This window comes from Oryctolagus cuniculus, chromosome 11 (assembly GCF_051225735.1).
Source record: "Oryctolagus cuniculus isolate XC-2025 breed Fujian yellow rabbit chromosome 11, ASM5122573v1, whole genome shotgun sequence".
NCBI classification, from domain to species: Eukaryota; Metazoa; Chordata; class Mammalia; order Lagomorpha; family Leporidae; genus Oryctolagus; species Oryctolagus cuniculus.
The window spans coordinates 11514123-11529011 of record NC_142877.1 but is presented as its reverse complement, the minus strand read 5'-3'; the positions used below and the strand labels follow the sequence as shown (position 1 = coordinate 11529011).

The 14889-nt window shown below is 48.8% G+C and overlaps 1 protein-coding gene across 6 annotated transcripts in view; it reads left to right on the top strand.

Moving 5' to 3' along the window:
• The window catches only part of ARFGEF2 (ARF guanine nucleotide exchange factor 2), a 116311-nt gene that overhangs the window by 44233 nt on the left and 57189 nt on the right, over positions 1–14889 (top strand). For all 6 annotated transcript variants that reach the window (XR_016215797.1, XR_016215798.1, XM_051844942.3 and 3 more), the window contains 11 exons: positions 2065–2216; positions 4476–4606; positions 5732–5966; positions 6514–6613; positions 7845–7984; positions 9139–9247; positions 10264–10447; positions 11879–11990; positions 12454–12659; positions 14349–14433; positions 14534–14705. Coding sequence is in view for 4 of the 6 variants with exons in the window: in XM_051844942.3 (XP_051700902.2) it covers positions 2065–2216; positions 4476–4606; positions 5732–5966; positions 6514–6613; positions 7845–7984; positions 9139–9247; positions 10264–10447; positions 11879–11990; positions 12454–12659; positions 14349–14433; positions 14534–14705 (1626 nt within the window). In the remaining 2 variants the exon portion in view is untranslated. The remainder of the gene's footprint in view (positions 1–2064; positions 2217–4475; positions 4607–5731; positions 5967–6513; positions 6614–7844; positions 7985–9138; positions 9248–10263; positions 10448–11878; positions 11991–12453; positions 12660–14348; positions 14434–14533; positions 14706–14889) is intronic.

The following is a 14889-nucleotide window of genomic DNA, read 5'->3' as shown; positions in this document are numbered from 1 at the left end:
AATTAGCAGTTATGTACTTAATGTTACTGTATGTGATGCAGTCAGATCATGCACTGCCTTTATACTCTTGTTTTATTCTTTCATTTTAAAAAGATGTTGGCTGCAGCTCACAAAACTTTCTTTTTTTCATCCAATTAATGGTTTCTTGGCACTGGAACTAAGTGTTCAATACACAATGACTAGTCTAGTTGTGGGCCGCAAATAAGTCAACAAACATCTAATAGTCACTCTGAACCATCCAATTTTAATTCCACTGAAACCATAACATGAAACTGAGAGATTTGTGCAGGATGTCTGACAGAATGAACAGCTTCCCTGTGCACCTGACACCTGCTGCTGTGTGCACTACCCCCTCAACACATCAAGGGCTGGCCCTAAAAATTCATCAGCCAGGGCTGGTATTGTGGCACAGTAAGTTAATCCTCTGTCTGCAGCGCTGGCATCCCATATGGGCGCTGGTTCTAGTCCTGTACCCACATGGGAGACCAGGAGGAAGCACCTGGCTCCTGGCTTCGGATCAGCGTGCTGCGCCAGCCGCAGTGCACCAGCCGCAGCAGCCATTGGGGAGTGATCCAACGGCAAAGGAAGACCTATCTCTCTGTCTCTCTCACTGTCCACTCTGCCTGTCCAAAAAAAAAAAAAAAAGAAGAAGAAGGAGATGGCCCAAGTCCTTGGACCCCTGCACCCACGTGGGAGACCTGGAGGAAGTGACTGGCTTCAGATTGGCACAGCTTCAGCCACTGCGGCCAATTAAGGAGTGAACCAGCAGATGGAAGACTTATCTCTGCTTTTCTTCTCTCTCTGTAACTCTGACTTTCAAATAAATAAATAAATCTTTAAAAAAATAATTTCTTACTGAAGTGATTCAAAAACCACTTGTCTAAGCCCTATTGCTTCATCAAGTTCGGGTACCACAAACTGTAGATTTTTATTTTTTTTATTCCCTGTAGAAATATGTGTAAAATGGAATAATTCTATTTCATAGCTTTAGATTTGTTTCTAGAGTCTGTACAAGTCGTTATCCCCTAGTGAAAGTTTGTCTTGTTCACCATCATAGAGCCTAGTACATAGTAGGCACTTGATGCATATTTGTTGAATGAACAATGCTCTATAAAACTTAACAGAGAAGCCAGCACCATGGCTCAATAGGCTAATCCTCTGCCTGCGGCGCTGGCACACTGGGTTCTAGTCCCGGTCGGGGCGCCGGATTCTGTCCCAGTTGCCCCTCTTCCAGGCCAGCTCTCTGCTGAGGCCCGGGAGTGCAGTGGAGGATGGCCCAGGTGCTTGGGCCCTGCACCCCATGGGAGACCAGGAGAAGCACCTGGCTCCTGACTTCAGATCGGCATGGTGCGCCGGCCACAGCACGCCGGCCGCGGCGGCCATTGGAGGGTGAACCAACGGCAAAGGAAGACCTTTCTCTCTGTCTCTCTCTCTCACTGTCCACTCTGTCAAAAAAAAAAAAAAAAAAAAAAAAATTACCAGAGAGATTGTGCTCATTAAAATTTTTGAAGCTCTTTATGTCTATAAAGATCCACATAATAATTGCCACTTCGTTTCATTGTTCTGCTAACCAGCAAATATATTTCCTTTATTAAATGATGAAATCTAAGTAATTCTTTTTAGAATTCTTTACCATTTTCATGTGGCTGCCAGGAAACTCAGGTTGACATATTTCTCTGTGACTGAGGTTTTTCATCATAACTGGCTCTTCTTTAATTCCTATAATAATGATCCTTTTTAAAAACATCTATACATGTTTAGTGATTTCTAATCTTTTTCAAAACTGGACAGAGTGCGTAGGGCTGGAGCAGCGCACAGTTCTGGGGGCACCGTTGACATGGATTGCAATCAGAATGAAGGCCCTGGAGCAGGTTGTGCGTTGCTGTGGCCCCAGGAGACACAGAACACTTAAGCACCCCTTTGGCCATGCCTTTCCCGGTGTTGTTCAGTCGTGGGCTGACGGTGGCAGCAGCTGGGGGGTCGTGTGAGCGCTTTCTTTCTGGCGTCAGGCCGCCCCCAGGGCATGCGCACACTGGGTGATGGCTTTTGCACTTACATTTTCAGAAGCATCAGAAAAGCGCGGTGTGACAGAACACGAGAGGAGCTTGGGCGAACTGGAGTGCCAGGACAGTGCCGGTCCCCCTGGAGCTGATGAGGACTCACAGACCAACGGCATAGCAGATGACAGGCAGTCCTTGTCCTCGGCAGACAACCTGGTACGTTGGTAGTGATCCTGTCCAGACTCATTTCCGTTTTAACCTTTTTAGAAGTGCGGAACTGAATCCCTGTGAAAAGAAGTGACTGAAAGGAGAAAGCCCTGTTCAGTCCTTGGGCGTGCAGTCCTGGCCTGGCGGTCTGTCTCAGCAGGTCACTTTTGGAATACACTGATGGGGGCCGTGGATCACACTGTTATTAAATGCTGTTTACCCAGACTTGGTTAAACATAAATTTCCGTCCATTTTCTTCTCTCAAAACAACATGCATTCGTAATTGGAAAACAGGAGAATCCAGAGAGGGAAAGAGAGCTGTCTGTGTTCCTCCTCTGTATTGAGAAGTCAGTGTCTGGGAAAAGGTCCTCCATGATCGCAAAACCCAGGGATCACCCGTGGCAACGTTTACTTACATCCTTCTAGATGTTTCTGCCTCTGACATTTTTCTGCACTTAAATGGAATAACAGTATACATACTGTGTTGTAACCTGCTATTGAAGTTTGATGTATACTGTGAACATCCTTTCAGACCCATGGGTATGTCTGCCACATTATGTTTGTAAAATAGCTTTATTCTACTCTTGAAAATTGTATATATTAACATTTAGAACATGGACTAGTGTGACTTGAATATCCACCCAGGTCCTGCTTTCTCCGTCTCCGACCCAGTGTTTCTCAACCTTTTCTTTGCCTTTTTTTTTTTTTTTTAAAGATTTATTTATTTATTTGAAAAAGAGGCCAGTGTTGTGGCATAGCAAGTAAAGCAGCTGCCTGTGATGCCGGCATCCCATATAGGCGCCAGTTCATGTCCTGGCTGCTCCATTTCCCATCCAGCTCCCTGCTAATGGCCTGGGAAAGCAACAGAAAATGGCCTAAATGCTCAAGCCCCTGCCACCCATGTAGGAAACCTGGATTGAGTTCCATGCTCCTGGCTGCAGGCTGGCCCAACCCCAGTCACTGGAAGTATTTGGCGAGTCAAGAAATGCATGGAAAAGCTCTCTCTGTCCATCTGTCTCTGTCTCCATCCTCTGTTTGCTTTTCAAATAAAATGGAAATAAATGAAAGTTGAAAAAAAAAAAAAGATGCACTTTGAGAGTTGTATTTAATTCATACAAGGAACTTGTGTCTGTGCAGTGGCTGGGACTTGCCTTGTTCCTCAACACCACGTCACAGACTTGCTTCCAGTCAGAACATGGAGAACTAACTGAACTCTGCATGACGGCCCTGTAAAATTGTCTGTGGATTACCAAAATCTGTTTAACCAGTTGCCTAATAGGTTCTCAGATTCTTTCCCTTTTATCATTGTGAACAGTCTATGGATAACATAAATCCTTTATTCATTTATTTATTTATTTGAGACACAGAGTTAGAAAGGGAGAGACAAAGGTCTTCCATCCACTGGTTCACTCCCCAATTGGCCGCAGCAGCAGAGGGGGGCTGATCCGAAGCCAGGAGCCAGGACCTTCTTCCGGGTCTCCCACATGAGTGCAGGGTCCCAACTGCTTGGGCTGTCTTCCACTGGTTTCCCAGGCCATTAGCAGGGAGCTCGATCAGAAGTGGAACAGCCAGGACTAAAACTGGCGCCTCTGTGGGATGCCGGCGCCACAGGAGAGGTTTAACCTACTCCACCACAGCACCGGCCCCACGTCCTTCCTTCTTTCCTCAGAGTGAATCCCGCAGGTGGTGCAGCAGGGTCAGGAGGCAGAAGCGTTGTGTTCTTCCTGCTTGACCCTGAGTCAGCCGTCAGGAGCCTGGGGTGGCAGCTCCAGCCTGCCTTTACGGATATCTGTGCCTGCTTCCCTGTTGCCCGCGTGCAGCGGGACAGGAGCATCGCCCAGGCTTTTGCTGGGCTGAGAGGACAAAAATCCTGCCTTAAGTAATTGGTAGTAAAGGCATTTAGAAATAAGTCTCCAGAAAGTCCATGGAAAATATGTATTGTGAAAAAACTATCCATGGATTTCAAAAATTCTTTGTATGAAAATAGGTTTAGTTGAATTTTCCACAGCCTTTTTGAAGTCCCCTCCTATTTGTTTCCTTTTGAGTTTTGCCGTTTACCCTGGGTCATTTGTCGTTTTAAACCATCCATGCCAGCTTCTTCAGGGACAAGGACCAGGGCTCGGGAACTGCGGCAGTGGCTCCCCCAGAGCTCCTGCTTCAGCGACCCTCCCCCACACCCCCCGCCTCCCTGTGGGTGACTTTCCGTGAGATCTTTCTGTTGCCCGTTTTTGAGGCGTTCTCTTTTGTGTTGTGCCTCTGCTCTCTCAGGAATCGGACGTGCAAGGACATCAGGTGGCTGCCAGGTTCTCGCACATTCTGCAGAAGGATGCCTTCCTCGTGTTCCGCTCCCTGTGCAAACTGTCCATGAAGCCCCTCGGGGAAGGCCCCCCAGACCCCAAGTAAGCAGACCGCATAGCCCCGTGATCCCGAAGCACGTGGTACTGTGCCCCCCTCTCCCCTCACTGCAAGAAGTCCCGCGCCTTGGCCCCTTGGTAGTGCGGACAGGTGGCCGCTTTCCCATCCCGTGTGGTCCCCACAGCCCTCTCAGGCTCCGTTGTCTCTACCCCCACTCAGCGAGATCTTACCCCGTGTTGCTTTTATGCTAGAAATAATCAGTGTATTCAGCAAGCACGGTCTTTAATCTCCTGAGTGGGGATGGAAGGCGCTGGATGCCTGCAGGCTCAGTTCCCTGCCCTGCTTCGTGGGTACAGATTTAAGGCGGAACTCAACCCAGGGAACCCGAGTGATTCTTTGTAGCAGACGTGGTACTGCAAGGATGAGGGCGCCGTGGAGTGAAGAAGGCAGAGGCTTGGTGGGAAGAGCTGCGTTCAGACCCTGGCTCCTCCACTTGGCTCTGTGGCTGTCTGAGTTGCTGAACTGCATCTGCAGAATGGGAATATGAAAATCACCATACAGGAAGGAGTACTGAGATGGAGTACGGAGCACAGGGCCTTGTACTTTGTAAATAGCTGCGTTGCTCCTGTAATTATTATTAGTTATTCATAAGTACCTTCAAGTCTGCTGTTGAAAAGGCTGCAAACAGTTTCTTTGGGGGAAAAAAAAAGACTACATAAGAAATCTTTATCCAATAAATAAAAGTGTTTTCTGCTATAATTTTCAAAAGAGAAAAGAAGATGCTGCCATTTGGAAAATGGTTGACGAGAGCTTTCCGTGTCTTACCATCCCTGAAGGGGGGGTGGGGCAGAGAGTCAAGGGCACCATCTTCCCAGCGTGTACAGGTAGGGCAAGCAGCAGTCAGCCTCACCCGGGGAACACCTTTGCTCCTGCCACGTTCTCTGCTTGTGATGGGCAGGGCTAAATGAAGTAGAAGCCAGTAGTGCTTGTTCTCGAAGGGTCTGCAGATTCTAGGAGGGCCTGTCTCATTCCTAGAGCCCTTACTGCGAACTCTCAGCTCACGGGCTCTTCAGAAAGCCGTGTGCTGGCAGAGGAACGAGGCCGTCTCCACACTGTCCCACTGGAGTGCTTCTCACCCAGCGCTTCTGCTGTTTTCTGCTCCTCGCCAGGTCCCATGAGCTGCGCTCCAAGGTGGTCTCACTGCAGCTGCTCCTCTCTGTGTTGCAAAATGCCGGCCCCGTCTTCAGGACTCACGAGATGTTCATCAATGCGATCAAGCAATATCTCTGCGTGGCCTTGTCCAAAAATGGCGTCTCTTCAGTGCCTGATGTCTTCGAGCTCTCTCTTGCCATTTTTCTTACTCTTCTTTCAAACTTTAAAATGCACTTGAAAATGCAGATAGAGGTATAAACTCCTTTTTCTTTAAACTTTCATACCAGATGAGTTCACTGTTGGTGGCACGGTCGCCAGGGCTAGTATTGCACCGTTTAGTGATCCTGATGAGTGATGGGAGACTGCCTTTTCATGAAAAGTTCCTGCCCCGAAATCTTCTCACTGTCATAGTTCATGCAAAGCTTTAAACGTGTGTTCTGTACAGCAGACATACTTGTTTGTGAATTGTTTGAAATCATTTAGATTAGTTGCCAAATCTGGAAATAATATTTCAGCTGAAAAGCCAGATTTGCCATTCCTTTTGAAAAATGGTGACGTACATCCTGTCACCATGTGGCTGGGCTAGTTGGGAGCCAGAGGCCGCTGCCTGCCTAGTGGCCATGCACAACCATCCCCTCCCTGAGGACAGCTTCGATGCTCCCCGGCTGACCTGGGTGCTACTCTTTTCCTTCTGCCCCGGCCACTTTGCTTACTGTAGGTGCGGGCTGCCTGGCTTCTAAGGGCTGTGGAGTGTCTGAGCCCTGATTGACACTCGAGTTGTCCTCTTCCTGTCGTACAGGTCTTCTTCAAAGAGATTTTCCTGAACATTTTAGAAACATCAACGAGTTCTTTCGAGCACAGGTGGATGGTCATTCAGACTCTGACGAGGATCTGTGCAGGTAGGTGCCCCTGCAGGCGCCCCTCCGCTGGACTCACTCAGCACGGGTCTGTCATTTGTCAGGGCCCAGATTAAGACCTTCTGCTTCCTTGTAGAGTTTTAATGAAGTGTTGGGAAAAATCGCCTCCCAAAAGGCTCATTCTAACCAGTTCAGGCTAGTTTGCCCCGGACTTTCTGGGTTTTGGACTAAAAACCCTGCATCTCAGAAACCCCCTGTTTCTGGCAAACTGGGACACTTGGTCACCCTAGCTGCAAGCCACATGCTGGAGGGGTTATTTTTTATTTTTATTTTTATTTATTTTTAAATTTTATTTATTTGAAAGACAGAGTTACAGAGAGAGGTCTTCCATCCAATGGTTCACTCCCCAGATGGCTGCAATGCCGGAGATGTGCCCATCCAAAGCCAGGAGCCAGGAGCTTCTTCCAGGTCTCCCACGTGGGCACAGGGGCCCAAGCATCTTCTACTGCTTTCCAAGGCCACAGCAGAGAACTGGATTGGAAGAGGAGCAGCCGGGACTAGAAGTGGCGCCCATGTGGGATGCCAGGGCTTTAACCCACTGCGCCACAGCGCCGGCCCCACTTTGTTTTTTATAGATTTATTTATTTATTTTTGAAAGAGTTACAGAGAGGAGAGACACAGAGAGAGATCTTCCATCCACTGGTGGCAGGGGCCCAAACACTTGGGCCATCCTCCACTGCTTTCTCAGGCCATCAGCAGGGAGCTAGTTTGGAGGTGGAGCAGCCGGGCCATGAACCAGCGTCCATACAGGATGCTGGTATTGCAGGCAGCAGCCTTACCCACTACACCACAGTGCCAGCCCCAGGCACCGTTTATTAATTACAGGACCCACGGCATTGGTGCCGCCCACCTTTGACTGGGTGCTGATCTCAATCTGCATTTACCTTATACCATGCAGTCGTAGGCTTCAAACGAAGCACCCACTTGTCTGTCTGCCAGAGTGATTTCACAAGAGTGACACAACTCTAAGAGGTGGGTTGGGTATCACCAGCCCCCCTCTTGATGAGGAAAGTAAGCTGTGCAGAGGTGGAGTGAACGGCCTGAGCTTACAGTTAGTGCAGAGGCAGGCCTGGAAGCAGGGCTTCCGACATACATTCCTGAATGGGTGTGGCCACCTGATTTTTTGGGGCAGAGAAGTCTCATTTAATGAGAAAATATAATTGCTATTTGTCTTGGATCATCGCTTCTAACCCATGCTGTATCGTTTTCCCAGATGCCCAGTGTGTTGTGGATATTTATGTCAACTATGACTGCGATTTAAATGCTGCTAACATTTTCGAGCGTCTTGTAAATGATTTGTCCAAAATCGCTCAGGGAAGAAGTGGCCATGAGCTGGGAATGACACCACTACAGGTAAAACACTGAGGACGTTGGTTTATATTTAAAGTTCATTCATCCCGGTGAGCATGGATTGAGTGCCAGGGTGTGCCAGGCACCGTGCTCCGTGCTGCAGACACGGCAGTGCACACGAGTATGCACAAAGCAGCAGCAAAGAACTGAGCTGTCAGGACAGTAGGGCTGCGGAGGGGACTAGGACAGGGACGACAGAAGAAGAGTGCTGGCGCTGGGGACTTACCATCCTTACAGGAGTCATCAGGGTAGTTCCCTGAGAAGGTGACACTTGAGCCAGGACCATCCTTACAGGAGTCATCAGGGTAGTTCCCTGAGAAGGTGACACTTGAGCCAGGACCGCCATAGGAAGCAAGTTCATTCCATCACCTTTCCAAAGCTAGTGTGGAAAACAGGATCCCACCTCCGGGACAGGCAGAGGTGGCAGCCTGTTAGAGTGCTGACAAAGAAAATAGGACCTTAAACCAAAGATCTCTGCATGAGTTGGTCAGACTGAGGAGCCCCCTGGAGTTCATTGTGGGGTTTTGGTGCATGGACATTTTTCTTAGAAGAAGTTCGTAGTTCTCAGAGATTCACACAGGGATCTGTGCTGCCTGAGATGCTGTTTTTAGATTATCTGCAACTCAATCTCTTATTTAAAAAATGCCACTTTTCAAAGGAAGACCTTTCTCTCTGTCTCTCTCTCTCACTGTCCACTCTGCCTGTCAAAAATAAAATTAAAAAAAAATGCCACTTTTTAAAATTAATTGTTATTTTTATTATAGAGTAAGCCTTAAAATGCAATGCATTGTATTTGTGGGTGTTTAGGGGATAAACTGTATCCAAAATCATTCATTTGCTGCATAAATCAAGGTGTTTTTTTTCAGTCACTGTTTAAGACCCTGTTTGAAAAAAATTTGGTTTTTTTATTATTATTACACAAGCCATGATGGGAACGCTTTTTAAAAACTCCCTCCTCCAGACTGTAGGCAGCAATCCTCTTCAGCAACACCCTTGCCCTTGATCCCTTGGTCGTTATGTCACCCATGACGCCTCCTTGGGGTCATCCCTGGTACCACTGAGTGTCAGCGGTGGTCTCACATCCTCCTGGTGCTCAGGAGCCCTCTGGCTGTGTGCTCTTGACTTTTCAACTTTCCGTGCCTGTTGTGTCCCAATAGGAGCTCAGTCTGAGGAAGAAAGGCCTGGAGTGCCTCGTGTCCATCCTCAAGTGCATGGTGGAGTGGAGCAAAGACCTGTATGTGAATCCCAACCACCAGACCAGCCTGGGTGAGAGAGCAGCATCGCGCCGTTCACGAGGGGCCACTGCTGGGCAGAGCCATCTAGCTTTAGTTATCTCGGAATTGAGCGAAACCTCGCTTGCTAACCTAGTCTTGAAGCTTCTGTGTTTTGATCTGTTTGTTCATCTTAGAGGAATAGTGGGAAGTGCTGCTGTCACTGCTTTTTTCCAGTGGAAGGCCAGGCATGGGTGATTCAGTGGTAGAATTCTCGTCTGCAAGTGGAAGGCCAGGCATGGGTGATTCAGTGGTAGAATTCTCGTCTGCAAATGGAAGGCCAGTCGTTCCAGCATTTTCCTAGTGGTCTCTTCCCTTACTAGTTTGAAGCGTCACTTTATGACGTAGTGAATTCTCCTGTGTCCATATGTCGGCTTCTGGAGTTCTGCCCTGCTCTCTTGAACACTTTTCAAATTATTAAAGTTGTATCAAGAGTGTATTTATGTTTTCCCAGAAAGACAGGGGAGCGACTGGCATTGTGGTGCAGTGGGTCAAGCTGCCACCAACGTCTCTGTCCCATATAGGAGTGCCAGTGTGAGTCCCAGCTCTTCACTTCGAATTCAGCTTCCTACTAATACCTGGGAAATCAGTGGATGATGACCCAAGTGCTTGTGGGAGACCTGGATAGAATTCCTGGCTCCCAGCTTCAGCCTGGCCCAGCTCTGAATGTTGCGGGCATTTGGAGAATGAACCAGCAGATGGAAGATCAGTCTCTCTCTGTCACTACCTCTCTGTTACTCTGCCTTTCAAGTAAATAAATAACTATTTAAAAGAAAAAGAGCACTCCCATCAACTCAGTTTGAGTCTCCCACGCGGGTGGCAGGGACCCAGCACTTGAGCCATCTGTCTCCCAGGGTGCACATAAGGAGGGAGCTAGAACTGAGAGTGCCGCTGGGACTCAACCCGCCTCTGCTGTGGGAGGTCTGGCAGAGAGGCCTGCGGAGCCAGACCCAGCTGCCCCAAGCCTGTGTCTCCACATCTTTGATGGCCTTTGCTTTTGTGTCCCTGCAGGCCAGGAGAGACTCCCGGATCAGGATATGGGGGATGGGAAAGGCCTGGACTTGGCCAGGCGGAGCAGCGTGACATCCATGGAGTCCACAGTCTCCTCCGGGACCCAGACAGCCGTTCAGGATGACCCGGAGCAGTTTGAGGTCATCAAGCAGCAAAAGGAAATCATCGAACACGGCATCGAGCTGTGAGTGTGGCTGCTGGTGCAGCGCGGTCTCCTGGGGCCTCTGGTAAAACCGCGTCTCTGGGATCTCAGGGCCGGTTCCAGCAGGGGAGCGAGCGCCTGGCACAGCGGGCCTGCAGGAGCCAGGCCGAGTGAGAGAATGGGCGTGTGGATTCGAGCACGGAAACTGAAGTGCCTTGTGTGGTTGTGGGACCTTTTTCCCTTTCTGATGAAAAAGAGTAGACCAGTTTAGAAAGAAAAGGATGAAGCAAGAATGTCAAAGGCACTCCTGAAATTATAACCTGGAGGAGATTGTCAATGATGACATTGTTTTCAATAATATCTTATGAAAAACTGCAACATACAGAAGTTAGTATTTGTCATTTTTTAAAACATTTGAAAGTGATTTGTAGCCATCATGAGATTTTTAACTGGACATCTTCGAAAAGTAAGAACATTGTCCCATATAACCATAGAATCATCATCGCAATTATTGGTCAGTCTTTGCATGTTTCTTTCTAGTCTTTTCCACACGAGAGCGCACGTGTGTGTGCACGCACGCACGCACACACAGTCTGACATCCTGCCTGACCTTCAAGTCCTTGGGCAGCTTAGTGAGCTCAGTTTGTGTGAAGCTTGGTCACCGTACCCGCTTGTCCACTGCAGTGCCGAGCTCCTCATTTCTGCTTTCACCATCCCTACTCCCCCACAGCAGCTGAAGTCATTTTTTTCCCCAATAAACTGGATTTTTAAAAAGCTGTCTTCATGTATTACTTGAAAATCCAGAATAACAGAGAGAGGTAAGATATCCCTTCCTCTGAAGAGGCGTTCTGTAACTGTGGTCTAAACAGGTCCCGCATAACTGTGTTATAGCCTGTTATCTAAACAGGACAGCTCTTGTCCCAGCAGTGCATAAACTACACAGTTCTCTCCTCGAGTAAAGGCAGTCTAGGTGTGGACAGTCTGAGGCTGGCACAGTGACGCTCATGCATGTCAGGGAGCCGGGCTTCTTGGATCTGTCCGCTCCACCATCCTTAGCACGTAACTTTCATCTTCAGGGTTGTTATGGTTTCAGATGACAGGGAGCACCGGGCAGCACACAGCTGTTCTGGAGAAGGAGGAACCAGCTTTGTTTAAAGGTCCTTCCTAGAAGCAAAGCCAGAACTTTGCATGACCCAGGGGAGGCAGGGAAGTGTAGTTTTTGTTCCAGGCGGTTATGTGCCAGCTTCTCATCAGCTCGGCTTCTGTTAGTGGTGGTAAGGGGGAGCTTGGGTGACACCCGGCACTCTGCTGTAGCTGGCTCGGAAACTGAGGGCGGCATTCAGAAAAGCGAGCAGGACCCATAGAACCTTTCTGGTTTACATGTCAGGGCTTGTTCATGGGGCTCAATACCAGCTTTTCCTGCCTTCTGGATTTTGAAATCCGCAACCTGTGTCCCATCTCTTCTTGAAACAGATTCAACAAGAAACCTAAGAGGGGAATCCAGTTTCTCCAGGAGCAGGGCATGCTGGGAACATCCGCTGATGACATTGCCCAGTTCCTACACCAGGAGGAGCGCCTTGATTCTGTAAGGCTGGGCTTCAGTGTTCACCATGGGTTCTGGCGGGCGTCCGAGCTGTCACCTTGAGATTGGGGGCTCTGCGTGCAGTGTCTGCTGTCCGTCCCTGGCTCCATCAGTCCTGCTTAGCCCTCTGGCCGATGCAGCAAGAAGTTCCTTGAGGGGAATAAGCAAGGCTGCTGACAGGGAGCTGCGTGCTCTTCTTTGGTGAGACGCTGTCAGAGCTGGAGGTGTCGCCTGACTGCTAGACACTGGTCTGCTGGCGCCCTCCTTAGCATGCCCGCTCTACCCTCCGTGTTTAAGTCTCTCACACTGCCACCTCTTCCTGTGTCTGAGGCAGGACAGCCTGAATCTGGAGGCGTGGGGGCGGCTCAGGGGACCCTGTGGTTTTCCAGCTGTCCAGTCTGTTGGCATCTGGAGTTGGTCTGGGTCGGAGTGTGGCAGTTTCTGGATGGGAGTGTGTGTGTTTCAGACCCAGGTGGGTGATTTTCTGGGAGAAAGCACAAGGTTCAACAAGGAAGTGATGTATGCCTACGTGGACCAGCTCGACTTCTGCGAGAAGGAATTTGTCTCAGCTCTGCGGACGTTCCTGGAAGGTTTCCGTCTGCCTGGGGAAGCCCAGAAGATTGACCGGTTGATGGAGAAGTTTGCCGCAAGATACATAGAGTGCAACCAAGGGTGAGCACCTCATGGAAGTCCTCTCCGTGGCATTGTCGGTCGCGGTGTTTGCCGGTTGGGTGGAGATTTGAGTTTGTTCTTCCTCCATCTGAAAGCTTCTGTTCATGTGTGCCTGAGGCCGTGCTAAGGGACTGTCGCACAGAAGACGTCACAGCAACCCTGTTTGTGTGCCGTCTGCAGACAGGAGATTGAGCATTAGAAGGGTTAATTACCCAGGATCACACAACTGAAAGCCGTGTGGTTAACTTCTGTGAAGCAGTAGTCTTCGGAGTTGAGAGGAGGCATTAGGGCCCTTCTTCCCTAATCAAGGAGAATGCCTTGGGTTAATCTATGGGGTGGATCTCAAGAATTTTGATTTTTCTCTGGTTGTGTACTGCTGAGCAGGTTACAGAAGTGGCTGTGTCACTAATAAAACCACGCAAGGGCGTGGTAGTTTGTATTTTTGTGGAGTTGGAAAGAGAGAAGGGAACTAACGATTGTTAGACCACTGCTGTGTGTCCGCTGTGCCATGGGTGCTGCATGCATTTCATTTCATTAATGGTAAGCCTGGGAGCAGTGCCCCTGGTTTGCTTTAAAAAAAACAGACTCTGGAAGATTGAGCATGCTGACCAAAATCCACGAGCTAGTAAGTAGCAGAGCCAGGCTCGAATGTGAATTTATCTTCGCCCAAAAGCTCCTGCCTTTTCCACTGAACCAGAAATGAAGTGTGTGAAACTCGGTGAGCATAAGGTGGAAAGTATCTAGTGGAAACATTGTCACCATAGTTTGGCCTCATGCACTTTGGTTTTCTTATTAATTGGTCCCTGTCCTCCAAGTGTGTGGCAAGCTGTCCCCAGAGCCTGGCCTGGTCTGCATAGACAGCCCCGGTTATTAGAACCGCATGGACATTAGAGCTCTCTCTGAAGACAAAATTAGGTGTTGCTTATTTTAAACATGTCTGCTGTGTGGGCCTGGAGGCCTTGGCCTGCTGTCTTACTCAGTCCATGACCCAGTTAAATCTCCCAGCAGAACGGGGACCTTTCCCTGTAATTTTTCACAGTTTCCCCGTTGCTTGTTAAGGCCAACTGAGACACACCCTACAGCTGCTGGCTTCAGGCTCACGCACTTCAGGGCTGTCATGCACGTGCCTCTGTCTCTCTCTCCTGGCCTACAGCAGCAGAAGTCACACTCCACCGGTGTGTCTACAACACATTTGTTTTCCCTTGCCTTTCTGCAAATCGGGATTAAAAAGGCTGCTATGAACTGTCGGTAGCCAGTGCCAGCAGGTCCAGCCATCTCTGCATCTGGTGTGGGACACGTAGGTGGCACGGGGTGGGTGCCGTCAGGAACAGGCCATTGCAGCAGTGCAGGAGTGCTCGCCATGGGGCCAGCACCAAGAGGGAGCGTGCTGACACCCTGTGCTCACTTGCCTCACTCTGCCTCACTCTGCCTCACTCTGCCTCAAGGGTCTTTTTAAAAAATTGACTTGAAATTGCTTTATTCAGAGATACCAAGGACCCAACACGTGCTTCAGTTAGCTGCTTCTAAACCGTGGTTCATTTCTGTCACTCAGTGATGGGGAAAGGATGCGGACTGCGCCCCTGGGCCCTGCGTGGAGCACGTGCTGCTTTGAGTGCAGGTGCCCCTGCCAGCGTCGTCCTCCAGCCGCAGCACCGTGCCTGCTGATTACGTGTGGCTCTTCTCTTGCAGGCAGACGCTCTTTGCCAGTGCCGACACTGCCTATGTGCTAGCATATTCCATTATTATGCTGACGACAGACTTGCACAGTCCTCAGGTAAAATGTCTTCGTGATTTATACACTGTCATAGTTAAGTAAGTAGCTTTATTTGGGCACTTAGATGTCTTAAATGGATCTTAATTTTTTAAACTTCCAGGTAAAAAACAAAATGACAAAAGAGCAATATATTAAGATGAATCGAGGTATCAATGACAGTAAAGATCTACCGGAAGAATATCTCTCCAGCATCTATGAAGAGATAGAAGGCAAGAAAATCGCAATGAAAGAAACAAAGGAGCACACAATTGCATCCAAATCTACTAAGCAGAGTAAGGTTTAATGGCAAATTATTTCTATTAACTCTAGGTTTTGAGTGTCAGAATGCATGATTAAGTACTCTGGTGATGAATTTCATTTGCATGTCTGATAACCCAAATAGGATACATGATTAAGTTAATCATTATGATTATGTTGGTGTTCTCTTGATATCACTGTCTTGCTAGATTTGTGATT